The sequence below is a fragment of the Amborella trichopoda genome, chromosome 8 (genome assembly GCF_054954075.1).
Source record: "Amborella trichopoda isolate Santa Cruz 75 chromosome 8, AtrichopodaSantaCruz75HAP2 v2.0, whole genome shotgun sequence".
In the NCBI taxonomy this organism is placed as follows: Eukaryota; Viridiplantae; Streptophyta; class Magnoliopsida; order Amborellales; family Amborellaceae; genus Amborella; species Amborella trichopoda.
In genome coordinates this window covers 45,558,797-45,583,308 of record NC_142343.1, presented here as the reverse complement: position 1 = coordinate 45,583,308, position 24,512 = coordinate 45,558,797, and the positions used below count along the sequence as shown (strand labels likewise).

The 24,512-nt window shown below is 37.1% G+C and overlaps 3 protein-coding genes and 1 long non-coding RNA gene across 4 annotated transcripts; 1 reads left to right on the top strand and 3 right to left on the bottom strand.

Moving 5' to 3' along the window:
- Positions 1-798: 798 nt before the first annotated feature.
- LOC18432483 (uncharacterized) lies at positions 799-3,558 on the bottom strand. Its single transcript, XM_006842585.4, has 8 exons — positions 3,338-3,558; positions 2,515-2,645; positions 2,336-2,413; positions 2,189-2,233; positions 2,049-2,093; positions 1,874-1,928; positions 1,250-1,346; positions 799-1,139 (listed from the first exon to the last, which is right to left on the bottom strand). Exons 1-8 carry the CDS (start codon positions 3,555-3,557, stop codon positions 974-976), a joined length of 837 nt encoding a protein of 278 aa, XP_006842648.4. The 5' UTR covers position 3,558; the 3' UTR covers positions 799-973.
- A 6,207-nt stretch (positions 3,559-9,765) lies between these two features.
- Positions 9,766-13,928, bottom strand: LOC148781146 (uncharacterized). Its single transcript, XR_016060975.1, has 2 exons — positions 13,822-13,928; positions 9,766-9,990 (listed from the first exon to the last, which is right to left on the bottom strand). It is a non-coding gene; the product is annotated as an uncharacterized LOC148781146 (long non-coding RNA).
- Positions 13,929-15,702: 1,774 nt separating this feature from the next.
- LOC18432482 (pentatricopeptide repeat-containing protein DOT4, chloroplastic) lies at positions 15,703-17,154 on the top strand. Its single transcript, XM_006842584.3, has one exon. It carries the CDS (start codon positions 15,703-15,705, stop codon positions 17,152-17,154), a length of 1,452 nt encoding a protein of 483 aa, XP_006842647.1.
- Positions 17,155-19,277: 2,123 nt separating this feature from the next.
- On the bottom strand, positions 19,278-21,814 carry LOC18432481 (calcium uniporter protein 1, mitochondrial). Its single transcript, XM_011624411.3, has 2 exons — positions 21,235-21,814; positions 19,278-20,403 (listed from the first exon to the last, which is right to left on the bottom strand). Exons 1-2 carry the CDS (start codon positions 21,718-21,720, stop codon positions 19,951-19,953), a joined length of 939 nt encoding a protein of 312 aa, XP_011622713.1. The 5' UTR covers positions 21,721-21,814; the 3' UTR covers positions 19,278-19,950.
- Positions 21,815-24,512: the final 2,698 nt, after the last annotated feature.

Below are 24,512 nucleotides of genomic sequence, written 5' to 3'. Positions count from 1 at the left end.
TCGCTTGGTTAAAAACAATCTCCCCGATTCAAAACTTGGAGCTCCAAACTAGATATATTTTGGAAGGAAAAAAAAAAAGAACAAAAGAAGCTAGTGTAAAGCACATGAGGGATATTAGCAAGAACTTGCCTAATAAAAAAGAGAAATATTACTTTAAGGTGGTCAATTCATTTAATTTAACAATTAAAATTATTACTTCACAATTTTTTACCACCTCAAAAATTTATTTAAAGAAAAAATTTGTATAGAGCTGAGGCTCTAAACAATCAAAGTAGAGCCCACGTAAAAAATTTCACTAGAAGAGGTTGTTTTGATGTTCATATATCCTCAAATTTATCATCTCAACATGAAGATACATGGTCACGAGAAATAGATTTCAAGTTTTGTAAATAGTACATTTTTTAAGGCATTTGTGGATGGTCAGTTTTCAAAATTTTTCAAGTTTTCATATATATGTTCGATCCATTCTATTTTTGTATCTTTAACTTTTATAATTAAATATAAAAATAACTTTTAAGAACATCACAAAGATTTCCAGTATTTAAATCATATTTCTCATACACTAGGCTTTACTTTAATTGTTTAGAACCTGGGCTCCATACAAACGACAACCCATGTCCAAGTTTGACTATTCAACTTTTGGCAAAGAAGGGATGGGCGTTTGGATAATTTGACCCACACAAGCGCAGCGCTCTAAAGCAAATAGCATCGCTAGGAACTTAGGACAAGGGTCTCCCGTTGCCAAAACCATGGAAGAAAACTTGCAAGGACGCAGAGAGACTAGTCAACTCTTCGGGATGCCAAAAGCTTGATATGCCCATAACAATAACCTCATTCATACAGTACCATTCACATACAATTAAGAACTTAGAACCAATACATATAAATATGTAGAGGGCTGTCCATCCAAATTTCCTTGCTAAATTTTGGATAGACATCAGTCTTGCCTCCTCTGCTAATTTTGTAGAGTCAGTCAACCATCATATCGGCCCGTGACAGATTCGGGAGGTTTCTCTTCCATGATTCCTGAACCGGCACCGTTGAGGTACTCTCTCAATGTTGTTTTTCGATCCGCCAGGAAGGTGTGCTCCAGGAAGTTATCGTACGCTGCTTCGCTAAGGCTCTTCGCTGACAAGATACTGCAGGCAGAGAGAGCACACAAGAAAAAATCATATGCGTATAAGGTGTGCCCTGTCTCAATCCTTTTCGAGAAATGAAAACTATAGAGTATAGATTTGGAAAAATTTACCAATGTCGAAAATAAACACGGCATGGCAAGATATCCTCCCGAAAGACCTTATAAATATTGAGACGCCCAAAATACTGGTAATAGATCTCATGGCTTCCTGAAGGAAACGAGAATGTTGCACAAGATAAGACACCAAAAAAAAAAATCAAGAGCCAAAAAGAAAGCGTGTACACATATAATGATCAAAGCAAAAATGGTGTAAACTTGTTCTGCATCTGAAGTACTTGATGCTGTCAATAGTAATCTGAGTAAAGGAAAAAGATATGGAGACCAGGAAATGAAGCTTTCATGTGTTACAGAGTGGCAATCAAAACAAAAGGTCGGAACTTTTATATCTTCATAGAGTCTAGTGAAACTCAACTGTTTCTAAGATTGCTGGAATATTAATGGAGATGGTAAACGGTTTAAATAGGAGAATTATGCATATGATATGTAGATCATTCAAATCGTTGATGGCACGGAAAATAGTAAAGCTCTGTTTCCAAACGTAGATGTAAAGGCTAGAAATTCAATTAAGAGAAGGATGCAGAGGGCAGACAAAAATAAAAGGAAAGTGAAGGGATATTAGATTGATGGCAGATAATGACACCGGGGAAAAAGAGGGAGGGAGGGACGGCCATTCACCTTTGCATTTCTTGCGGAAAAATTCTTCATCGTTGCCATAGGATGCACAGAGCGCCTGCATCAACATGTCCCTCGGTGAAACAAGAAAATAGAAACAGATAATATAATTTTTTTTTTTTCTAGGACTCGAATAATATAGACGTTCATGAAAACAAGAGAGAGCTTTAGGAATTACAGCTGGATAAGGAAAAGGAATCCCATCAAATCCCTCCGGCACCACCTGTTTGTTACAAAAATATATCCATCAATCATCATTTACACGTAAAAGAAGAAAAAAAATTCAAACTTAAAATTAGATACCACATAACAACTTACTGCTACATAACGAAATTCAGGCTCCCTTGCCATGAAAGATGCTACCTGCAGGCATGATTAAGTAAAACTTTATTAAGTAAAAGTCATCAATTTTTTCAGAAAAGAAAAAAAAAAAAAAAAAAAAAAAAAAAAGGAAGCGTGGCATACCTCTGACTTCTTTAATTCAAAGACAGTGACGATAAGGTGCTCTCCGGGGCAGGGTTCCACACTCAAACTAGATATCTCCTGAGTTTATCAAGAGTTATATACGAGTCAAAGGTTTGTTTTGTAGAAAATAATATTTTTGAAGTATGGGCCTGAGTGTCTAGGAAAAAGAAGCGACAGACCTTGGTGTCGACATTGGCGATGCCACGGTCATAGAAGACAGCAGAGGTATGAGCAGATATGCGACGAAAATCACGAAGGATGGCCGCTCTAAAATTCCTCAACTCCGGAAATGTGGACCTCGCACTCCTCTCTGCACTCTCCAAATTTCATACCATTTCATCAGTGAAAAAAACTCTTTCCCTCTCTCTCTCTATGTGTATATTTATTTTCATTCGAAACAAACATGTATATATTTTAAACGAAGATAAGTATATAAAAAGATTGTCTACTTTTGGTGTAAAGAGGTGATAATCACTCTCATTCATCGTAATGATGGCAAAAGTATTATTAACTAAACTCGAAGTTATTCTGGAAGAAACTATTACAAAAATTTGCGTAACTCTAAATTTTGCAGGAAGACTCGTATTGATCTTCACGTGCAAGTTCGTGTAGAAAATAAAAAGAATCCCAAAAAATAGATTTTTTTTCAAGAGAGGGAGTGAATATAGACTATTCATTTTTAAAAACAAAAACATAAATGATCCTACAGGATCTTCCCCCACTCAAATGGATAAGACCTTAAAAGATTGCTATTAAATTTAATACGGATCTACAAAAAAAATAAAGTCCTATACTTATACGATAACTTTTTTAGAGATCCGTACCAATTTTTAATGATGATTTTTTGAAATCCCGCCCCCCATAACTGAATAAAGATCCTATACAATCATTACTCAAACAAAACTAGTACTAAAGATCAAAATTTAAAGATAAAAAAATTGTTGGGGTTGACATGAAGGCTCAATAATAATAATAGTAACGTAGCCTCACTTGCATACTCACCAGAAAGAAGAGATCCAAATCCACAAATAGAAAAATAGCCTTCAGGATTTAAAATGGCTTCAAAGTCCTCTACAATGTTCAATTCGATCAAAGGCAACGTGTCTGAACCCATATCAACAATAACAACAACATAAACTCGCAAAAGTTTGAGAAGTGCGTTAGGAAGATAAATTCCTCCTACTCTCGCATATGAGGTAGAAAGGAGGGAGGGGGTTTGCATTGTTTGCATGGTGAAATGGTGTGAAATTTATAGGAAGTGAGGGCGGGGAAGGAAAGACGAAAGTTTCATTGCAGCAGAGCAGTTGGGTTGTCCACTCAATCAATATCAGACGTAGACTAAGAAATTGTATTCAAATCAAGTCGTTGAAGTCAATTGGGACAAGTAAATGATGGCGGCTTTTCCTCATTACAAAATCCGGAAGAGACGAAAAAATATTACAACGTACATTGCACCTGGTCCAATCAATTTAAAGATTCGTCCATCACCCTCATCCTTTAGGTTTACGTGCCCACCCATTTTGCATCCCTCATACTTTTGGTTTTTTTGGGAGGGAGAAACAAAGGACTTTACTTATACATTCATTCTTTATATATATATATATATATCAATAATTGATTCACATAGCATAAAAATAGTGGAAACCGACTGTCCAAATTTTTTTATTAAAATTTATTTATTGTTTCGTATTCAAGGTCACAATTGATTCGCATCGTATAAAGACAATGGAAATTAACTGTTCAAATATTTTTTAATCAAAATTATTATTTTTAATTTAAAAAATTTATTTATTTTTTCGTATTCAAAATCTCCATATTAAGGCTTACATGTTCATAAAAAATAAGTCCAAATATCCATCCCAAAATAGATTTATTAATAAGCTCACATTTGTACATACGAGGGTTTGATTGCATAGAAACTGGGTCCTACATATATATTATAGAGAAATGATCAATGAAAAGAATCGGCACTAAAAAGAAAGGACACCAAACAAACCAGCACCTAGACGGAGATCTTAGTACATTTTATGAGGAGCTCTCTTATAATAACCCTTCCCTGATTCTCTTACTTGACTCTCATTATTATACTTTTTAATGAATTTCTTTGAAGTCGATGAATTCAACTACGGAATGCTTGCCCATAAATTAATAGGTAACATGAATAGTTTATGTGGAGTCAAAGTAGCTACGGTTGGCAATGGATCTTACCGGACTCAAGACCTGACGGGTAGACCCAACCTTGGGTTTAGGTATGGGTCTAATTTTTAGACTTGACAAGTTGGATTCGAGTCCAAAACTTGGATCCGAATTTTATTTAAGTATGGATCCAGCTGGACCCAACCTATACCCATAAACTGTTGGAGATAAAATAGTTTACTTTAAACCCTATTTATTTGGGTGTATTAAAAATCGTGTACAACAAGAACTCATAGTCATCTTTAACTATTAAATGATAAATTAGACAGCTTGAAATCTAATGACGAGTATTTACGACTTTGTTACCAAAAAAAGCCTACTAAAAATAAGTGGACCTCCCCATCTTTCCTAACCATAATCAAACTTTAATCTTTTGAACGAGGATTGTAGTGAGCCCTACAATGAGCCTCATCCCCTCATGTCGTGGATTCCTCTTTCTCTCTCAAGAGCCCCATCCCAACTTTTCCAATAAAGAAAACCTAACAAAAAGGAGGCCCACGAGAAAGAGAGAGAAGAAGCCTTCCTAGAGGGGAAGATGATCAAGACATATGTAAACAACACGCATCCTACCTCTCTCTCTCTCTCTCTCTCTCACTCTCAGATTACAGAGAGCAGAGGTCTCCTCTGTCTCTCCCTAGAAATCTCTAAATGACCAAGAACAAAAAGCTCCAACCTCTATGCAACATCAAGTCTCTCTCTATGTAACGAACCACAATGGTACGGCTTGCAAGAAACATAATCCCCTTTATCTCACACACAGGGGCATCCTTCCCCCCCTCTCACGGGCCCTTAACAAACCAGTCTAGTGGGGCCTCAGCCAAACCTTTTGGGACCCAGGCTGGGCTGGGATGGCGTTGCCAGCCCAAGGGCCTTGCCTAAGCCTCAGCCTCGGTGTTGCCACTCCCAAGTGACTTTATCAAATATTTTATTAGTGGTTATGGGTTGTTTGGGATCTCCTATTTGCAAAATTAGGAAATGCATCAAAACTTGGATATGTAAATTCTAGTATACGTAAAATAGTCCCAGCAACGATGCTGGTTTGGTAGCGTTTGTAAGAGGCCAATGTATAACAAATCCCCTATTTGACTTTACTAACAAATCCCCTATTTGACTTTTCTGTTAAACCAATTTAATTGTTTATTTCATGAGTTGACGATTACGGATTAGTATGTATCCAACAAAAACGATTCCTTAGAAATAAGACATTTATAATGTGATTAACAAATTAAACAATTTAGATCTTGTAATGTAGACCAGGTTAAATTTTGATGTCCATCTCTCTCTCGCACACGCACTCACATTTCTATCCATTTTGAGAACTTTCAATCAGATTTAACCCAAAATTACACTATAACTATAATTCGGCACAATGAGAGAGAGAGAAAGAGAGTTTACTTTAGTAGAAATGAAGTGTAAAAGTTCAATTAGTATAGGGTCAATAGCCTGATGATACTCATGAGGCGAACCTCTCACATAAGTTGCGCAACAATTATTCCATCTCCAAAATCCTGATAAATGAGGTGCATAGGAGGTATGATAAATGAGGTGCATAGGAGGTATGATAAATGAGTGTCTATCTGTTATTTACAATATCACCATATTCACTGTTTAGAGGTGTTTGGAAAAATACGGAAGGAGAGAGAGTGAGAGACGCAAGAAGAGAGAAATTTCGATAGGTTTGATTTCAGATCTAGAGCACTTTTTGAAAAGGATTCCTTTTCGTGTAATGTGCTGACCATGTGATCAACAACCCCTGCTATAGCTTGAAAATTTTTGCGATGAGAAATAGAGGCCTCGGAGATAGAGGTCTCTGAGGTAGTGATGGAGTATGGAGGGGGGCGGTAGGTGATGATCTAGGAGTTCGTGAGGGTGACTTGAAGGACAATGTGATCACGATGAAGTTTGATCCAGGTGGTGGCCTCTTTCAAGATGCTCAGTTTCCTATAGTGGGGTACTTTTCCCCTCCTTCTACTGATATCTTTGGGCTAAGTGACTGGGCTAGAAGATGTTGGAATCTGTCTTATGCTCCTAAAGTTAAGATATTAGGAGAGACTAATATTGTATTCCTGCTTCAATCCAGAAATGATGCGATGATTGCTCTGGTTAATCATTTTGTTCGCATTTGGGGGAAGTTGATGTCTTTGGAGTAGTAGAAACCTTCTTCCCACTGCTCTTATTTGCCAAAAGAGAGCCTTTGGATTCGTATAGCTGGTATTCCTTTTCATGCTTGCTTAGTTGAAAATATTCATATGATTGCAAATTACTGCGGGGAGTTTTGTGACATTGATATGAAGAGCATCTCTGGCCCTGATCTGCGTATGATCCGAGTGCGTATTTGGAAAGTGCGCGGGATCTCTCTTCCTAAGTATGTACGGATGACTATTGGTCATGATAATTTTGCTATTCAAATTTCTTCAGAAAGTGGTATGTTGCATCATGAAAAGGCTCTCTGTTGCTGATGATCCCTAAGGGGAATGGACGATGGTTTCCCTTCGTAAAAAAAAGGTTAACAATAGGAACGTAGCAACGGCATGGAATTTTTCGGCGGCCGGGCAACGGAAAGGCATTCATACGCTTATTAGGCAATCCGTTACGATGGAAAGTTTCAAAAATTAAATACTCAAAAAAGCTGGATTCCGGTGAGCCGTTTCAAAGATAGATTGGCACATTCTAAGGAGGAGGTTACTAAGAATTCAGAGGGTCTACAATCAAGTGATGGTCGTGCGGGTTGTCTTGTGGCCTGTAATATGTTGAATGGCGGCAAATCTTTGAGTGATGAGATGGTGGCACAAAGTCCGGGGAAGAAGGTTGAGGAAGCTCTTTAGAGGTATCAATTCAACCTTTATAGCTCTTAGACCCATTAGTTTGCTATCAAGTTTGTATAAAATTATAGCTAAAGTGCTGGCTGAGCGTCTTAAAATGGTGTTACCTTCCATTATTTTGGGCCCTCAATCAGCATTTATTCAAGACAGACTTATTACTGATAGTGACTTGGTGGCCCAAGAATACATACACTCTCGGGTATTGGAGGGTAGTCCTGGTTTAGTTATCAAACTGAACATAGAAAAAACCTATAAAAAGGGTGGAATGGAATGTGCTTCTGGAAATTATAAAGAATATGCACTTTGGAAAAAAGTGGAGGAGTTGGATTTTTGGCTGTTTATCTTCTGCCATTTTCTTGATTTTACATAGTGGGGTCCAGTTGGTTTCTTTAAAGCCTCATGGGGTACTCGATAAGGTAATCCCTTCTCGCCTTTTCTTTTCATCATTTATGCCAAATGCTTTAGTTTATTCATCAATAATACCGCGACTAATGGTCATTTTGAATTTCAATTGCCCAACAATGGACCTTGTGTCACCCACCTTCAATATGCTGATGCGGTATTTCTGAAATATTGTGAAGTGGCTTTGGGTTTAAAGGTAAATTTTAAAAAAATAGGAGTGTTTGGCATTAATTGTGATGAGGGTACCTTGAAGGCTCTGGCGGATATCCTTGATGGTAAGGTAGATCATTTTTCTATGATATACCTCGGGATGCCTATCTCAGATGGGCGTTTGCCTATTGCAATATGGGATAAAGTCATCCAAAGGATTCAAACTAAACTGGATCTATAGAAATTCAAATATTTATCTTTGGGGGGTAGAATTACACTAATAAAAGTGTGCCTGTCTAATTTACCTATTTATCAGATGTCAATTCTACAGATTCCAGCAGCAGTTGCCAAGAAAATAGAGAGGCTTATGCGTAACTTTCTATGGCGCTCTATGGGTGACTCAAAACAATTCCACCTGTTGCGGTGGGATAAGGTATGTACCCATTAGAAAGAAAGCGGCTTGGGTCTAAGAAAGATTAAACAAGGCAATCACGCACTGTTATGCAGGTGGTGGTGTAGTCTAAGATTTAAATATTAACTTTGGTATCAGGTGATTGCGGCAAAATATGGGGTAGGCAGATTCTAAATATGGTTGGAGAGCGGAGTAACAATAGAGGCATTTCTCCCTGTTGGAAAACCATCACCTATTGTCAAGTTCAGATTCATAGGGATATCCGGTGGAGTCTTGGTGACGGCTGGAACATTTCTTTCTGGCACCATAACTGGCTTGGTGATGCTCCTTTGAAATTAATGTACCCATTAGTTTTCCACTATATGGAGAATAAAAATGCCTTTATACATGATTATTGATTGCAAGGGGGGGAAAAAGGATTGGGAGATTGACTTCATATACAATAGGGTTTCAGAAGCTACACTATCCCAATTTTTTGAGTTACTGTTGTTGTTAAGAGAGGTATATATCCCTTGTGATGTCGATGCAGAGGATGAGGTGATTTGGGATCTTGCTAAAGATGACCAGTTTTTGGTTAAATTAATGTGTGATCTCCTCTTTCATGATAGGTGGCGTTGGACAATGCCGGAGTTAGCCCGCATTTGGAAGTAACTAGTTCCTTTAAAGGTGCAAGCTTTCCTTTGGCTGGTTATGCAAGATAATGTCCTTAAGTCCGACAATCTTATCAAAAGAGGCAAGATCTTGCCTAATATATGTCTTCTTTGTCGGAGTGATGAGGAAATTGGCCCCCATCTTTTTTTGCATTGCCCCTACTCTCATAATATTTAGTGTTGGTTTTTTCGACAGTTAGGTTCCCTTTTGGTCTTTCCTGTGGATGTTTTAGGAGTCTTGTATGCTCTTTCGGTTCCTTCTTTGTCTCAAACTAGTGCTATTATTTGGCAAATAGGTCGAGGGATGATTCTTTGGGAAATTTGGAAGGAACGAAATCGAAGACTATTTTAAGGGGCCTCATTGCCTTGGAATAGCGTGTTGGAGAAAATCCTCCATTCTATCTGGATGTACTTATCAGGTCATAAGGTGGGGAAAGACATTATTGAGGTTGATCTAAAGTTCAATTTATCTACTTTTTTCCAATTAGGATACCGCAAGGTGAGACCCATTGGAAGATGGTCTCCACCAACCAGAGGGGTGTTTAAATTGAATTTTGATGGGAGTTCATATAGAAATCCAGGGGCTGCGGGTTGTGGAGGTGTTGTTAGGGATTGGGAGGTTCAGATCTTGTTTTTTTATGCAGGGCCTTTAGGGGTAAAGACATCGAACCTTGCTGAGTTTTATGCTCTTGTTCAGGGTCTTTGTCTCTTCAAGGATAAGAATTTTGGGATGAGGTATATTGTAGAAGGGGACTCTTTGAAAGTTATCAGCTGGTGCAAAAGGGAGAAGAAAGTCTCATGGAAACTTAGATTTTTCTTGCTGAAAACGTTGGATCTCTGTCACACCCAAAGAATTTACAATACTGATATTCCTGAGATGTGGCAGTCAAAACATATACATCTCTTTTTAGGAGAAATTTACAATGGCGAATTTTTAAAAAGTAACAAAAGAAATTTTAAGCATAGCTATAATATCTTCCCAAAGTTGATCCTGACGAGCACTCAAATGAAACTGCAGTTATCCTGAAAAATGTTTACCATATTTTAATGAGTTTGGCTACTCAGTAAGTGATCATCATAATCCTAAAAATAATCATAGTTGAAAGATATCAATATTTCCAAAAAAGAGATCTATTAACAGAAATGCATTAACAGTTTCACTTCCAAAAATGCATAATTAAGTATAATCCGAATAATTGAAATGCATATAACATTTTAATGGCAGTGCATAATTCAAAGGATTTCACAAAATACCCTACTGGCGTCCTAAGTAGGTCACTTATATACCCCATCAGCGTCTTGATGGGTCCACTTAATCCCTATCGACATCCCAGATAGGTCCACTTAATCCCTGCATGTCCACTTATACCTCACCGACGTACCGGATGAGTTCACTTAATCTCTACCGGCGTCCCGAATAGGTCCCCTTATAACTCACCGGCGAACCGGATGAGTCCACTTGCATATACTTAAAATATTTTTAAATCTCTTTAAACATTAGAAAGCAGCAATATCATGTACTCAACATATCACTAAAATCATTAACATGAATTTCATTGAAACCATTAATAACAGTCACTTTCAATAACATTTCAAAAATAACCAATCAAATATTTTGGGCTCAAATTTAGAAAGGTAGTTGTTCGTAAAGACATTCTAGCATAATTGCCAATCTAATATGTATATAAAAATTCTTATAGAAATTCAAGAATACGGAATCATCACATTTTATGGGATGTCAATTCGCAAATAAATATTTCACAGACAATGCTATAATCAATTGCAAAAATATCAGTTTTCAAATAATAAGACTGTCATTTGCACATGAAATTTACAATGTCTAAATATTCAAAAATAGCAGAAAGAATTCTCACAATTTTACTAACAGCAGAAATATCACATTTATTTCTAATAATTTTACAGTATTTAAAATTTTCTAACAATAGACCAGAAAAATAAATAAATTTATTTCTAATAATTTACAGCATTTAAAATTTCTAACATAGCTAAAATATCACAATTTTATTAAAAGGATTATTTTTCAAATTAATGAGGTCGCTTGAGCATAAAATTTATCGCGCCTAAAATTCATAATAATAAGCAGAAGTAATTATTTCATTTCGTTTTTAAAAAGAACGGATTATTTTTCAAGAAAATGAAATCACTTACACACAAAAATTATAAAATAAAGATCCTAGACGAAAATATCACTCTTTATTAGAAACAGGCTATATTTCAAAAAGATGATGTCACTTATACATAAAATATTTGAGAGGGAGCTTCCGATAAAAATTCAGCTAGACAGAGAAGTTCACTGTGTTTCGACAAGAGAGAGAAAAAAATCTTATAAGTTTTCTAAGGTAGGAGTCTTCACCTCTCTAAATTTAATTTCTACTAACATATTATTTTATTCTTTTATTACGTTACAGGTGTGAGCAATTTAATTTCTACTAACATATTATTTTATTCTTTTATTACGTTACAGGTGTAAGCGTTAAAATACGCTTTAAACGCCTAAAGCCCACGTCCTTTAGTGGACGTGGCAAGAGCAAAGAAGCAACAAAGCTTTTAAACCAAAAGCTTTTAAAAGTAGCGATGGTCCCTAAGGACCATCATGTTCAAAAGAATCATCATGTATTAAAAGTTTCTTTTCTTCTTCTTTTTTTTTTTTTAAAAAAAAGTTTAAGATTGTTACATTCTTCCCCCCTTAAAGAAATTTAGTGCTCTAAATTTGTGTACCTGATTATTGAAAAAGATTTTTAAATTTCCTAAGAATCTTAAACCTATTGCTCCGATACCATAATTGTCACACCCCAAGAATTTACAATACTGATATTCCTGAGATGTCACAGTCAAAACATATATATACATCTCTTTTTAAGACAAAATTACGATGGCGAATTTTTGAAAAGTAACAAAAAAAAGTTTAAGCACAACTACAATATCTTCCCAAAGTGGATCCTGACGAGCACTCAAATGAAACCGCAGTTATTCTGAAAAATATTTACCATAGTTTGATGAGTTTGGCTACTCAGTAAGTGCTCATCATAATCCTAAAAATAATCATGGTTGAAAGATATCAATATTTCCAAAAAGGAGATCTATTAACAGAAATGCAGTAACAGTTTCACTTCCAAAAATGCATAATTAAGTATAATCCGAATAATTGAAATGCATATAACATTGCAACGGCAGTGCATAATTCAAAGGATTTCACAAAATACCCTACGGCGTCCCAAGTAGGTCACTTATATTACCCATCAGCGTCTTGATGGGTCCACTTAATCCCTATCGACATCTCATATAGGTCCACTTAATCCCTGCAAGTCCACTTATACCTCACCGACGTACCGGATGAGTCCACTTAATCCCTACCGGCGTCCCGAATAGGTCGAATTAAACCTCACCGGCGAACCGGATGAGTCCACTTGCATATACTTAAAATATTTTTAAATCTCTTTAAACATTCGAAAGCAACAATATCATGTACTCAACATATCACTGAAATCATTAATATGAATTTCACTGAAACCATTAATAACAGTCACTTTCAATAACATTTCAAAAATAACCAATTAAATATTTTGGGCTCAAATTTAGAAAGGTAGATTTTCGTAAAGACATTCTAGCATAATTGCCAATCTAATACGTATAGAAAAATTCTTATACAAATTCAAGAATATGGAATCATCACAATTTATGGGATGTCAATTCGCAAATAAATATTTCACAGACAATGCTATAATCAATTGCAAAAACATCAGTTTTCAAATAATAAGGCAGACATTTGCACATGAAATTTACAATGTCTAAATATTAAAAAACAGTAGAAAGAATTTCACAATTTTACTACCAGCAGAAATATCACAGTTATTTCTAATAATTTTACAGTATTTAAAATTTTCTAACAATAGATAAGAAAAACAAATAAATTTATTCTTAATAATTTACAACATTTAAAATTTCTAACATAGATAAAATGTCACAATTTTATTAAAAGGATTATTTTTCAAATTAATGAGGTCGCTTGCGCATAAAATTTATCGCGCCTAAAATTCATAATAATAAGCAGAAGTAATTATTTCATTTCATTTTTAAAAAGAACTGATTATTTTTCAAGAAAATGAAATCACTTACACACAAAACTTATAAAATAAAAATCCTGGATGAAAATATCACTTTTTATTAAAAACAAACTATATTTTAAGAAGATGATGTCACTTACACATAAAATATTTGAGAGGGAGCTTCCGATAAAATTCGGCTAGAGAGAGGAGTTCACTGTATTTCGACCAAAGAAAGAAAAATCTCATAAGTTTTCTAAGGTAGGACTCCTCACCTCTCTGAATTTAAGTTCTACTAACATATTATTTTATTCTTTTATTACGTTACAGGTGTAAGCGTTAGCTTACGCTTTAAACGCCTAAAGCCCACGTCTTTTAGTGGAGGTGGCAAGAGCAAAGAATCATCAAAGCTTTTAAACCAAAAGCTTTTAAAAGTAGCGATGGTCCCTAAGGACCATCATGTTCAAACGAATCATCATGTATTAAAAGTTTTTTTTTTTTTTAAAGTTTAGGATTATTATAATCTCTCTAGACTTTTATCCCTTTCCTTTGTTCAAGTCTTTAGGGCGGTAAATGGCATGGCGGATTCCCTTGTCAAATTGGGTTCTTCTCTTGCTAAATTGGTGATTTCTAATGTTCTCATTTCCTAATATGTTGTACATGCAAATTATAAAAATTTTATTTATTTCCTAATATTTTATTTGCCAGTGCACATGCAAATTATAAAAATTAACTACTAATACTAACTCATGGGATAGACACATTGCATCCATTTTTTTAAAAAAATTACCTGAACTTAGTTCTCCCAACTAGGCTCAGTCATCCTCCACATCCCTTCAAATAAAAAATTAGGTTTGATTAAGGAGTATTATATATCTCCATATATGATCCACAAGTATTTAGCTCTGTCATGATGTCCATAGCAAACTTGAGAGCCCTTCATTCCAATATACACACAACCTCTTTTAAAGAGAGAGAATATTGATGAAATCTGAAGATCAAAAAAATGGAAGTTCCAAATAGAATCAACAAAGTTGAAGACATTTCAGACTTGCATGAGTAAACTTCAAGACATTTCCGACTCCAAGAGAAGAACAAAACCACCATCCAAATGAAGGTAAGGTAATGGAATAGACTCAAACTTAATGAAAATCATGTTGAGATCCAAAATGTGAACAGTTTAGGCATTGCCATCAGAAGCAACAAACAAAATTAATAAAAATGTAGTGAAATGTTATTTTTTTATCTTCAGAAAAAAAGAATATGCATATCCAAAACTAGCCGAAACTCTGATATCCTCCGACTCAGAAAAACCCACCCAATGTCAATGTCTAAAAACTTTAGAAATCAAGCAAACAAAATCGCCCCAAATATACCTCCTAAACAAATCACATAAATAAACATGGCAACTAAAGAAGCAACAAAATAAAAAAAAACAGGCAAGAATCTCCAAATAAACAAATCTCACAAAGCAGCCATAAATAAACAAATAGCATAAATCAGCCAAAAAAAAAGGCCATAATCAGACAAAAAACAGCAAAAAATAAACTGCCAAAAAACTATAAGATAAGAACCCACAAAATAACAAAACCTTTCAAAAACATTCAAAATAAAAAAATCTCATAGGTCAGCAAAAAGAACAGCCCTAAATAAGCCAACAGAAACCATACATGAACAGCAAAAAAGCAACTATAAATCATATAGATAAGCCAAAAAACGGCTATTAATAAACAAATCACATAAATCATCCAAAAGACTAAGAAAATGCTCCCAAATCTCCAAAAATCACAAAGATAAATAAGTCTTTTCTTTTCGAGTATAGAGATCAAAGAACCCACAAAGTAGAAATGGATGATTCTAAGACCGTGAGGCAAAGTTCAGGAAAAGAGGGAAAAAAAATAATTTAAAGTGTCGATTCACATACCTGAGGTATGCAAAGATAATCGAGTGAAGAAGTGAAGGGTAGGGAGGTTGGCTACTTTGCAGAAAACAAACCGAAAATGTTGAGGGAACAACGACAGATCAACTTTATGCCCTTTGTAGCTTCCCTTGGTACTTGCAATGGAGAGGGCAGCTGGATCTGCTTGTAATGGCGGAGAGAATAGGGAGGAGAGAGAGAGAGAGAGAGAGAGAGGTAAGCCTAACGAAACCGTGAATATAGAAAAGCTTGCATATGTATATTCCCTTTCTTTTCTTTTTTTTTTTCCTGAAATACGCATATTCTAATTTTGACTCATTTTAGGGATGAGCAAATCTTGAATTTGGGCTTTTCAAATTGAAATCAAACGAGTTTTCACCGTGGAACTCCTGCATAAGCAAAAAGCTGATTTTATTTTTCTTAGTCCTGACTCATAAGTCCGGAAAGGATATTGTAGACGTAAAAATAAGGACATATATCCTGTGTATGATTCCTTGCCTTGATGTTCAATTTTTGAGCCATTGGGTTTGATGACACCCCTAGCAACTGTAGTCGAATGAACAACACGTCCTTCCTTGTTGATATCAGATGGTTGAGTGGCAGTCGAAATGGAAAACCAATTGGATCGGTTCCCATAACACACTTGTCACCTGTGACAAATCCATCAAAATATAACAGAGAGATAGTCGGTCCTGGTAGGCAGCTAAAAAGGAAACAACGGCACACCATAGCATACAAGCAAGGCGGTTGGTGATGGTGGCATTCATAATAATACCACATAGATTCACCCTCCGACTCTGCAACCATCTCCACAACGCAACAACAGCAACACTTGTCCAAAAGACCAAAAGCGATGACGATGCATACTCCTACTGTCTGCTCCTCCGAGCTCATCTGAGGGACGGCAACCACAACCAAGTCCTCGAATTGTATGACCAAATGCGTGCCTCTGGTCCGCAACCCAACAAATTCGTGTTCCCTCTCGTCCTCAAGGCATGCGCCAAGCTCTCTTCTCTCTCTCACACCCAACGCATTCATGCATGTGTCGTCAAGATGAGCCTCACCTGTGATCCCCACGTTGCATCTGCCATGTTAAGCGCCTACTTCAAATGCGACCATGCTGAAGCAGCTCATCTCTTATTCGACAGGATCCCCCATGACCGCTCCAACATTGTCCATTGGACGGCCATGCTGGTTGGGTGCGCCAACATGGGTTCATACTTAGATGTGCTCTCCCTCTTCTCTCGGATGATGATGACGAGGGGAATGAAGCCCAACGAGTTCACCTTATCCACCACCCTCTCTGCCTGTTCAAGAAGTGGGATGTTAGGGAGTGGAAGAGGGCTTCATGCCTACATCATCCGACATGGATTCACCACGGACGCCTTTGTTTTGAGCGCTCTGTTGGATATGTATGCCAAGTGTGCGAGTTTACAACACTCATGCATCATATTCGATGGTGCTACCCACAGAGACGCCGCTCTCTGGAACTCCATGATCATGGCTTATGGGATGCATGGGTTTCCAGAGAAGGCCTTCTCTGCTTTTGAGGGGATGGTGAAATCAGGACTGCGACCAGACAAGGTGACGTTCGTGCATTTGCTATCGGCGTGCAGCCACACCGGGCTGCTAGACAAAGGTTTGGGCTACTTAAAGACCATGGGATCAAAGTACGGCATACAGCCAAGTGAGGACCATTATGCCTGCATTGTGGACCTGCTCGGCCGCCATGGCAGGGTTGAAGATGCAGAGAAGCTTGTGAGGAGCGGCATGATGATGAACAAGAAACTACTTGATGGTGCAGTTTTGGGAGCTCTCCTTCATGCCTGTAGGATTCATGGGAAAACCGATGTCGGGAAGGCAGTGGCAGAGAAGCTGTTCAAGTTGGAGCCTGGGAATGTTGGGAATTATGTGATGATGTCGAACATGTATGCAGAGGCAGGGAGATGGGAAGAAATGCGTCAGGTTAGGGATGCAATAAAGGAGAAGGGATTGAAGAAGAGACCAGGATGCAGCTGGATTGAGGTGGAGAAACAAGTCCATATCTTTGTTGCTGGGGATCTAAACCATCCCAAATTAGCAGATATGCATTCCGCCATTGAAAGCTTGGATGCCCAGATGAGATTTGACTGTCAATACAAAGACAGACATCTTGAGCAAACCAAGGATTGTCGTGAAGGAATTGATGTCTTGACATACTTATAGTAACATGCAGATGGGCATCCTTTCCTTGATGTGTCCATTTCTTGTATCATAATTCATTGATCACTAAAAGTGGCAAACCAATTTTCTACACAATAAATTTTTTTGAAACTGTTAACCTCGTATCAAGAGAACTAGTCAAGTATACAGTATACACAAACTGTCCAACCCAGGGGCTCAAAAAACCACAGAGAGAGTGGCAAAACAAAACAATACAGGTGAAATTACATGGACCACACAGAGTTACTAAACACCTTCGCTAATTACAAAGAATTGGCAAGTTCTCATTCCAATAAAGATTAGGGCAAAGCCACAGAAGCTCCTTGCTTAGCCAGTGCGTTCTAAACAATAATAATTCCAAGGTTTTAAAACATGGTTCGTCGATTGATTATCAGGATTTACAATCTGGATCGGTGGATCAACGATCCTAATCGACAATCTGGTCTACCAAAAGCAATCATTACAAAATTAAAAAAAATAAAAATATATAAAAAAAAGTGGGGCCTGTTCTGGCCGGCTCTCTAACATAACTGGGAACCGGTCGCCCCAAACGACTCCGATCCGGATCTTAAACCTTGAATAATACTAGGCCTCTAGAAGAAAATTGGATGTTTCCATCTCCCAACCATTGAACTTCAACACCATAATAGCAGCAATCTTTTCTTCATTCGAATGGTATGGAGCAATAATTACTGAAAGAACCATATCCAGGCTAGCAATCAATAAAGTAGGATAGACATTTCAATGATGAGCTCCTTTTAAATCTGAAAGGTACCCTGGTCTCGAGCGAAGAGGCCAACTTAACATGCAAAACAGAATCCCATAACAAGTCGTACTTTTCCATGAGGAAAGAAGACGTTTTGTTCTTCTCATTTATCTTTTTGTTCTTTGGTTTCTTTAAGCCATTTTCTGGAACTCAGATCAACTCAAGCAATTTAGAACTATGTTATCTTTGGCAATGTCAACCAGCCGAACAATCTATGAAAATTCCTGGTCAGGACCAATCATTTCTGCTGGCAGCAATGTAACATCATGAGATCAAAAAGGAGTAAAGATTGGTCAAATCCATATGGACTCTAATCAGTTAAAATCACAATAACATTTTCAAAAGTAATCAATGAAAGCAATTCTGTCAAGCTCTATGGGGTATGGCTTCTAATCAAACCAGGCAGAATGACATTTGTGTCCTCATTATTCCCCTTCTAGATTTCAGGTAACTTCACTGAATAGCACAGAACCATATAAGCTGCGGTCATCTGAGTAGATGTGAAGTCGGTCTTCTATGGCCAAAGTAAGGAACCATACCACCTCTGTGGCAGTGATATAAGAACATATTCAAAGCATAATTACTACCAAAGTACCAATAAGGAAAAACAAAAAAAAAGAGAACAGCATCTCTGCCACCAACTACTAGCATCTTTTCTTTTTTGGATAAAATGGACTATTTACATTATATTAAAACTGTAACAGATATACAAATTACAAATGTACGACCACATTGCAGAATTGTGGCGAACACAGCCAGAATGTACACTTGGGAAAACCCCAAAAAATTTGAGGCGAGAGAAACAAGGGGAAAGAGAGGGACCTCTTTAACCTATAGACTAGATATAGAGTATGTCAGTTGTGAAAAAAGGAAATGTGTAGTAAAGGACAAATCAGAAAGTGAGGAACATATTTAGAAAAGGAATGAAACGCAGCAGCAGATCTGGTTAGCTGAGGTTGCTTTGGCTCCAAAATTCGTAACAATATTGCCCACAGACGGGGCTTCATACCCTGCAACTTAGCTTTCATTTTTGTCTTCAGTTTGTACATGCTACCCCAATTTGCACAGGGGGCATAACTTATTTGTAATTAAGTGATTACCTTAATATGGTAGAGTCTCTCATTTTCAATTACAGAAAAAAAAAAGGAGTGTACAGTATCTCACTAAGCTTTCAAACGGTATGACTTGCTACAAAAAAATGCTGTGATTGAATAAATTGGTGCACAACCGGCATTCTCAAATAGATAGTTTTTTTTTTCCTAAATTATGAGAGCAATTAATTCCTTAAAAGAAAAAAGAGAAAAGAGTGGGGGAGGCAGGATGAGGAGAAGCCAGCCAAAGGTAGATATGACTTGGCCAATTTATGCGAAAACTATAAAAATTTCAAAATGCAGATATTAGTGATAGCAGCTACTTGCTACACAAGGTCACTCCATACAAACAAATGTGCATAGAGATACATGATAAGTGAACCATAAATATTAGTCTTTTCCAACTGCTAATTGCAGTTATATGCTCTCCAAATGAAAATTCATGGGAGCAGAGCCGATCACAAGCTGCAAGAGAATAAAGCAAACCAAGAGCCCATCTACCCAGCCTTCATCATTATCATCATCATCATCATAGCCTTTTTCCAATTAATTGGGGTTGGCTACACGAATCCTGATTTGCCATTCTGCTCTATCAAATACCACGCCCTCAACCTATTTATTACAATTACTCAGATGATCAAGCTACAAAATGCAACCATCCATTACTTCTTAGTTGCCATTGATACATTCAATTACCCTCTATCCATACACAAGCTAGAAACCGATACTGAGTTAGTCAACAAGAATGGTGTCCTTTTGTTGAAATTATAGCTCATCTCAACAGCCATATGTGTGATTGCTTTCCTGCTACACTCAAATCTAAGGGGAAAGAAAGAATAAGAGAAAAAAGTCACAAAATCACATTAGAAGCCAGGGTATCCGAATATTATAGCCTGGTGACATTAGAGGGATGGAATGGAAATGTTGCAACAAGAGAGAATGTCAATGACGTATTGTATCTTCTAGCTCCCTAATAGAGTCTAGGGGACACTTGCACTGCTTCTTTAATTCCATGAACCGATTTAAGTCAAAGTTCTGCTTCTTGAAGAGTTTCCTCTGTCTTTGAAGGAAGAGCCTCTTCATGAGGTCTTGGTATGTGGGGTCCTTGGATGTGAAGAGGAAGTAGCCATATCCTATGATGAGACCAGTCGTGGTGGTGAAGAAGGCAATGGGTTCCATGACATCCCAAGAGAACTCCCAAAATGTCAAGCGAAAGAAGAGCCCAACCTGGAATACGAAGATGCCCAAGCCTGTCCATAAGATGCGTCGAACTTGGGTGTGGGCGAGCATGTCAATCTCTTCCTTCTTCTTTAGAAGATTATTAAGCTCTTCCCTCCTCGGGTCATTCTCTGGCGTTAAAGCGAGAGGCACAGCCCTTGTCACAAGATCCACAACCTGAGGCAGCAGCCAATTTTGTATTAGATTGTCAATTCTCCTCAAACCTCAATTTCAAATCCCATTTCTCTGAAAACTGACAAAGACTATGCAATCAAATAAGCCTCCAATGATGGATTCAAATTGGGAAGCCACAAATGAAATCCCTCACATAATGACCGTAAGTCCCAAGGTTACTATGGCTTATTACAAGTTTGTACATTTAGCAACATGCCTCGTTCACCGTCTTTGGTTATTGAGGGTGTATTGAGATCTATAATCTCGGGCATTTAACAACACTAACAGTCACCGTCACTGTCATTGGTTATGGATGGTATCCAGAAACCTTAGGTATCCTTTTGAAAATCATTGCAACTACGCGAGAGGAATAACATCAAGCATATTGTGACACTATGAAGCATGAGAAAATCATTAAATTCGGGAGGGAGAGACAACACCAAGCATATTGTGACATCATGATGGTTTTGGTTGCCAGAAAAACAATGATAGGGTACATTTGACAGAAGGATTAAGACGATAGCAGGCCATGAAAGTCGAGAAAATCCTTGAAAAGTAGGAAAGTGATAGAAACTAGAGAAAATAAACCCTCCATGAACCCCAAATTGGCTAAAATAGGTTATGGCGAACAAAAGGGTTTCACAGATTCCCAAAACCTTCTTGTGAATGGGAAAGAAAAGAAAAGGAAAAAGGAAGTTTGAATAGCCCCAAAACCCTGATTTCCAAATGCTAGGCATCAAACCGAAGAAAGGAAAGCAACGAAGACGTAAAAGAAAGGGGAAAAAAAAAAAAGACGATAAATGAAGGGAGTGAATGAGAGAATAGGAGAGGTACCTTATCAGGATGGAGATAGACCTTGTCTCTGAAGAGGAGGATGACGCCAGCCTCATCGAGTACCTTGGCAAAGGCAGCGGCCTCATCCTCTGATCTGGCAACCCCCATGCTCTTGCTCACCTCCAGCAGCTCTGAGTAAGCAATCACCTCTCTCTCTCCACCCTCCAATCCAATTAATTTCCTTTTCAACGCCTCCACATTCACCAATCTCAACAGCTTCTTCGCCTCCTCAACAGATATTCCCCCTCCTTCTTTTCCTTTCTCACCATTACTTCTATTATTTTCACCACAGCTACCGCTGGGGACGGCTGCTGTTGCAGTCGAGAAGAGAAGCGACCATGGCCGCCGCGGCTGCCCCTGCCAGGAAAAATAGCTGCTTGTCCCGGTCACAACAGCAGGGATCGATCCCCACCCACCACCCTTATTCACTTCTCTAAAGAGTAGAGCACCCAATCTTCTCCGCATCATCACCGCCATCGACATCATTCATCTATCATCGCTACTTATTCCTCTTTCATTCATATTTTTTTTTTTTTTTTTTAAAAAAAACAAAAATTCCTTGCCATATCTCCGAGTCTCAATCTCTCTGCAAACAAAACAAACATGCAAGAGGAGGGAGAAAAGTGGGCAGCCTCTCTTTCTTTTTTTCTTTTTTTTAATTGGAAAAAAAAAAAATTGAAGGCAGATTTAGTGTAACGGTCATCTAGGAGTACATGGCTCTGAATCGAAATGAGCGCAAATTTGTAGCGGAACTGTTTGTTGGGCAGTTGCAGGTTTTTGTAATGGAAAAAGTTTATATAAGGATGCAACCATATCGCACCTCAAAAATCCATAGTAAAAACAAAAGGTAGTTTTAAACTTGAAAAACTTTTAGATTGATCCCCTCATCATGAGATGAGATATACGATTAAAAAAAAAAAAAGATTTTAAGTCTCGTTATTTTACGACTTATTATCTACACCATTTATTTTTAAGATTTTTTCTACCTGATTTTGACAATTTTTTAAATTTAAAATTTTATAATTAAATATAAAAATAAGTTTCGAAATAATCATGAGAATATTCTACATCAATCAAAATTACATATCGTGATAAAATTTGAAAGTGCACTTTACCTCTACAGTTACGAATGCATCGGACCACCACTCTTGTGCAAATATATGTCACCCACTCAAAAGAAGAGAAAAAAAAAAAAACCTTCCAACCCGGAAAACTCCCCTATTGGCAAATAAGGATGAAGTATAAATAAAAGAGTGCGATAAGTGGGACGTCCTTAAAAGAAGCGTGTCGGGTTCGCGTGTGTATCCGACATCCTCAAAATAAATGTGGCGTGTGTACTCTCTCTCTCTTTGCACCACACGGCAACACGTACGTACCTATAGCTGGGGTGCAGCTCCTTTTCCACTCTCTCCGTTTTGTTTGTGTTAGTTTGGAATTAGTAGTGTTGTGTAAATAATAAAAAAGGGGTTTGACGGTTTAGTTTGGGTGTGCACAAGTGACTTGCTAGAAGGAACTTAATCCACAACAAAACATAATATAATATAAGCAAATGGAATGGAATGGAACTCAACTTCAGAAAGAAAGAAAGAAATAGCACTAGGTTGGTTTCAAGTTTCCTTAATACCTACGCTCTTTCTTTATCTATCAAAATGTTTTAAAGGAGATGAAATTGCGTATTGTGCCGACTTAACGTCCGTACTCCAACGCGGAATTACAGAATGAGAAAAATTCTCTCTATCAACCAATATGGGTGCGGTTTGTATAGAGCCGGGGGCTCTAACCAATGAAATTTGAGCCTACATTCAAATAGTGTCGAGAAATATGGTTTCAATGCTGAAAAGTTTTGTGATAGCCTCAAATTATATTTTCATCTTTAGCTATAAACTTTAAAGCTTCAAAAATATTGTAGATCGATCCGATCTATGAAAACTTGAAAATCTCGAAAATTGACAGTCCCAAAATACATTACAAGATGCACTATTTTTAAAACTTGAAATCCAATTTTTTCTCATGTCCATACATCTTGATGTCAAGATGGTCAATTTGATGATATTCGAGTATCAAAACAACCTCTTCTAGCGAAAGTTTTGATGTAGACTCTAATTTGATTGTTTAGAGCCTAAGCATTATATAAACTTTTCCCTTAAAATATAGAAAAGTATACAATGAGATCATTTACCCAAACAAAAATACAATGAGATTATTTAAGGTGATCACAATTCATCTTCTTGAATCTTGCATGTGAAATTGGATGACTTTATTTATCCCAATGACCAAACTTCAAAAGAAATTCTCTTGAAATTTGTGATAGCTATCAAATTTCATATCGGATGGTTACAAACAACTGTGACCACCTTGTATCAAAAGTAAATAATCACATTGTATACTATCCCTTAAAATATCTGACCACCTTGTATCAAAAGTAAATAATCACATTGTATACTATCCCTTAAAATATCTTCCCTTGTATCTAAGAGGAAGAAGAGTAAAATTCCATCAACTTTAGAAAGAAAGAAATAGCACTAGGTTTCAAGTTTCCTAAATACCTACGCTCTTTCTTTATATTTCACCGACCAATTTGAATGCTCTCTCTCGCTCTCATTTCACCGACAAATTTGAATGCTCTCTCTCTCTCTCGCTCTCATTTCACCAACCAATTTGAATGCTCCAAACATCGTCTACGCCACCTTTTCTGTTTTTGCCCTACTTCGTGAAAAGGATGTCTAACAACCATTCCACTCAGAATTTAAAAGTATAGCCAGACTTTTATTCACCTCTTCTCGAAGACTCCCTATTTTCTTTTCCTAAAACACCCCTTAAATGTCCTTCCACTGACTTTGCTTTCGGATAGAGGAAATAGATAACATATTGGAAAGCTAAGGATTCCATAACAAATACCCCTGGACCATCCCATTCTCAATGTCAAGCAAAAAGTCTTTGGTGAGGCCCCAGCCACATACAACGCAACCTCCAAATCCATAAAAAGGGACTAACGACTCAAAAATGGTTTGACGTTTGCAAATGGCATCCTCCATTCATTCAACATAGAAATAAGGCACACCAATAAAATTTGTTTGGAGATGTCATAAACCTGGCGGTGACTTAAAAATCTATTTTTTATTCCGAGTTATGAAATTTAAAATTTCATAAATCTTACATATCTATATACACTTGAAAATCTAAGAAATAAACAGTACATATAACTTGTTATAAGAAGCAATATTTTTAGCACTTTGAATTCTTTTTTCCTTTGTATCCACAAATTCTTGAAGTCGAGA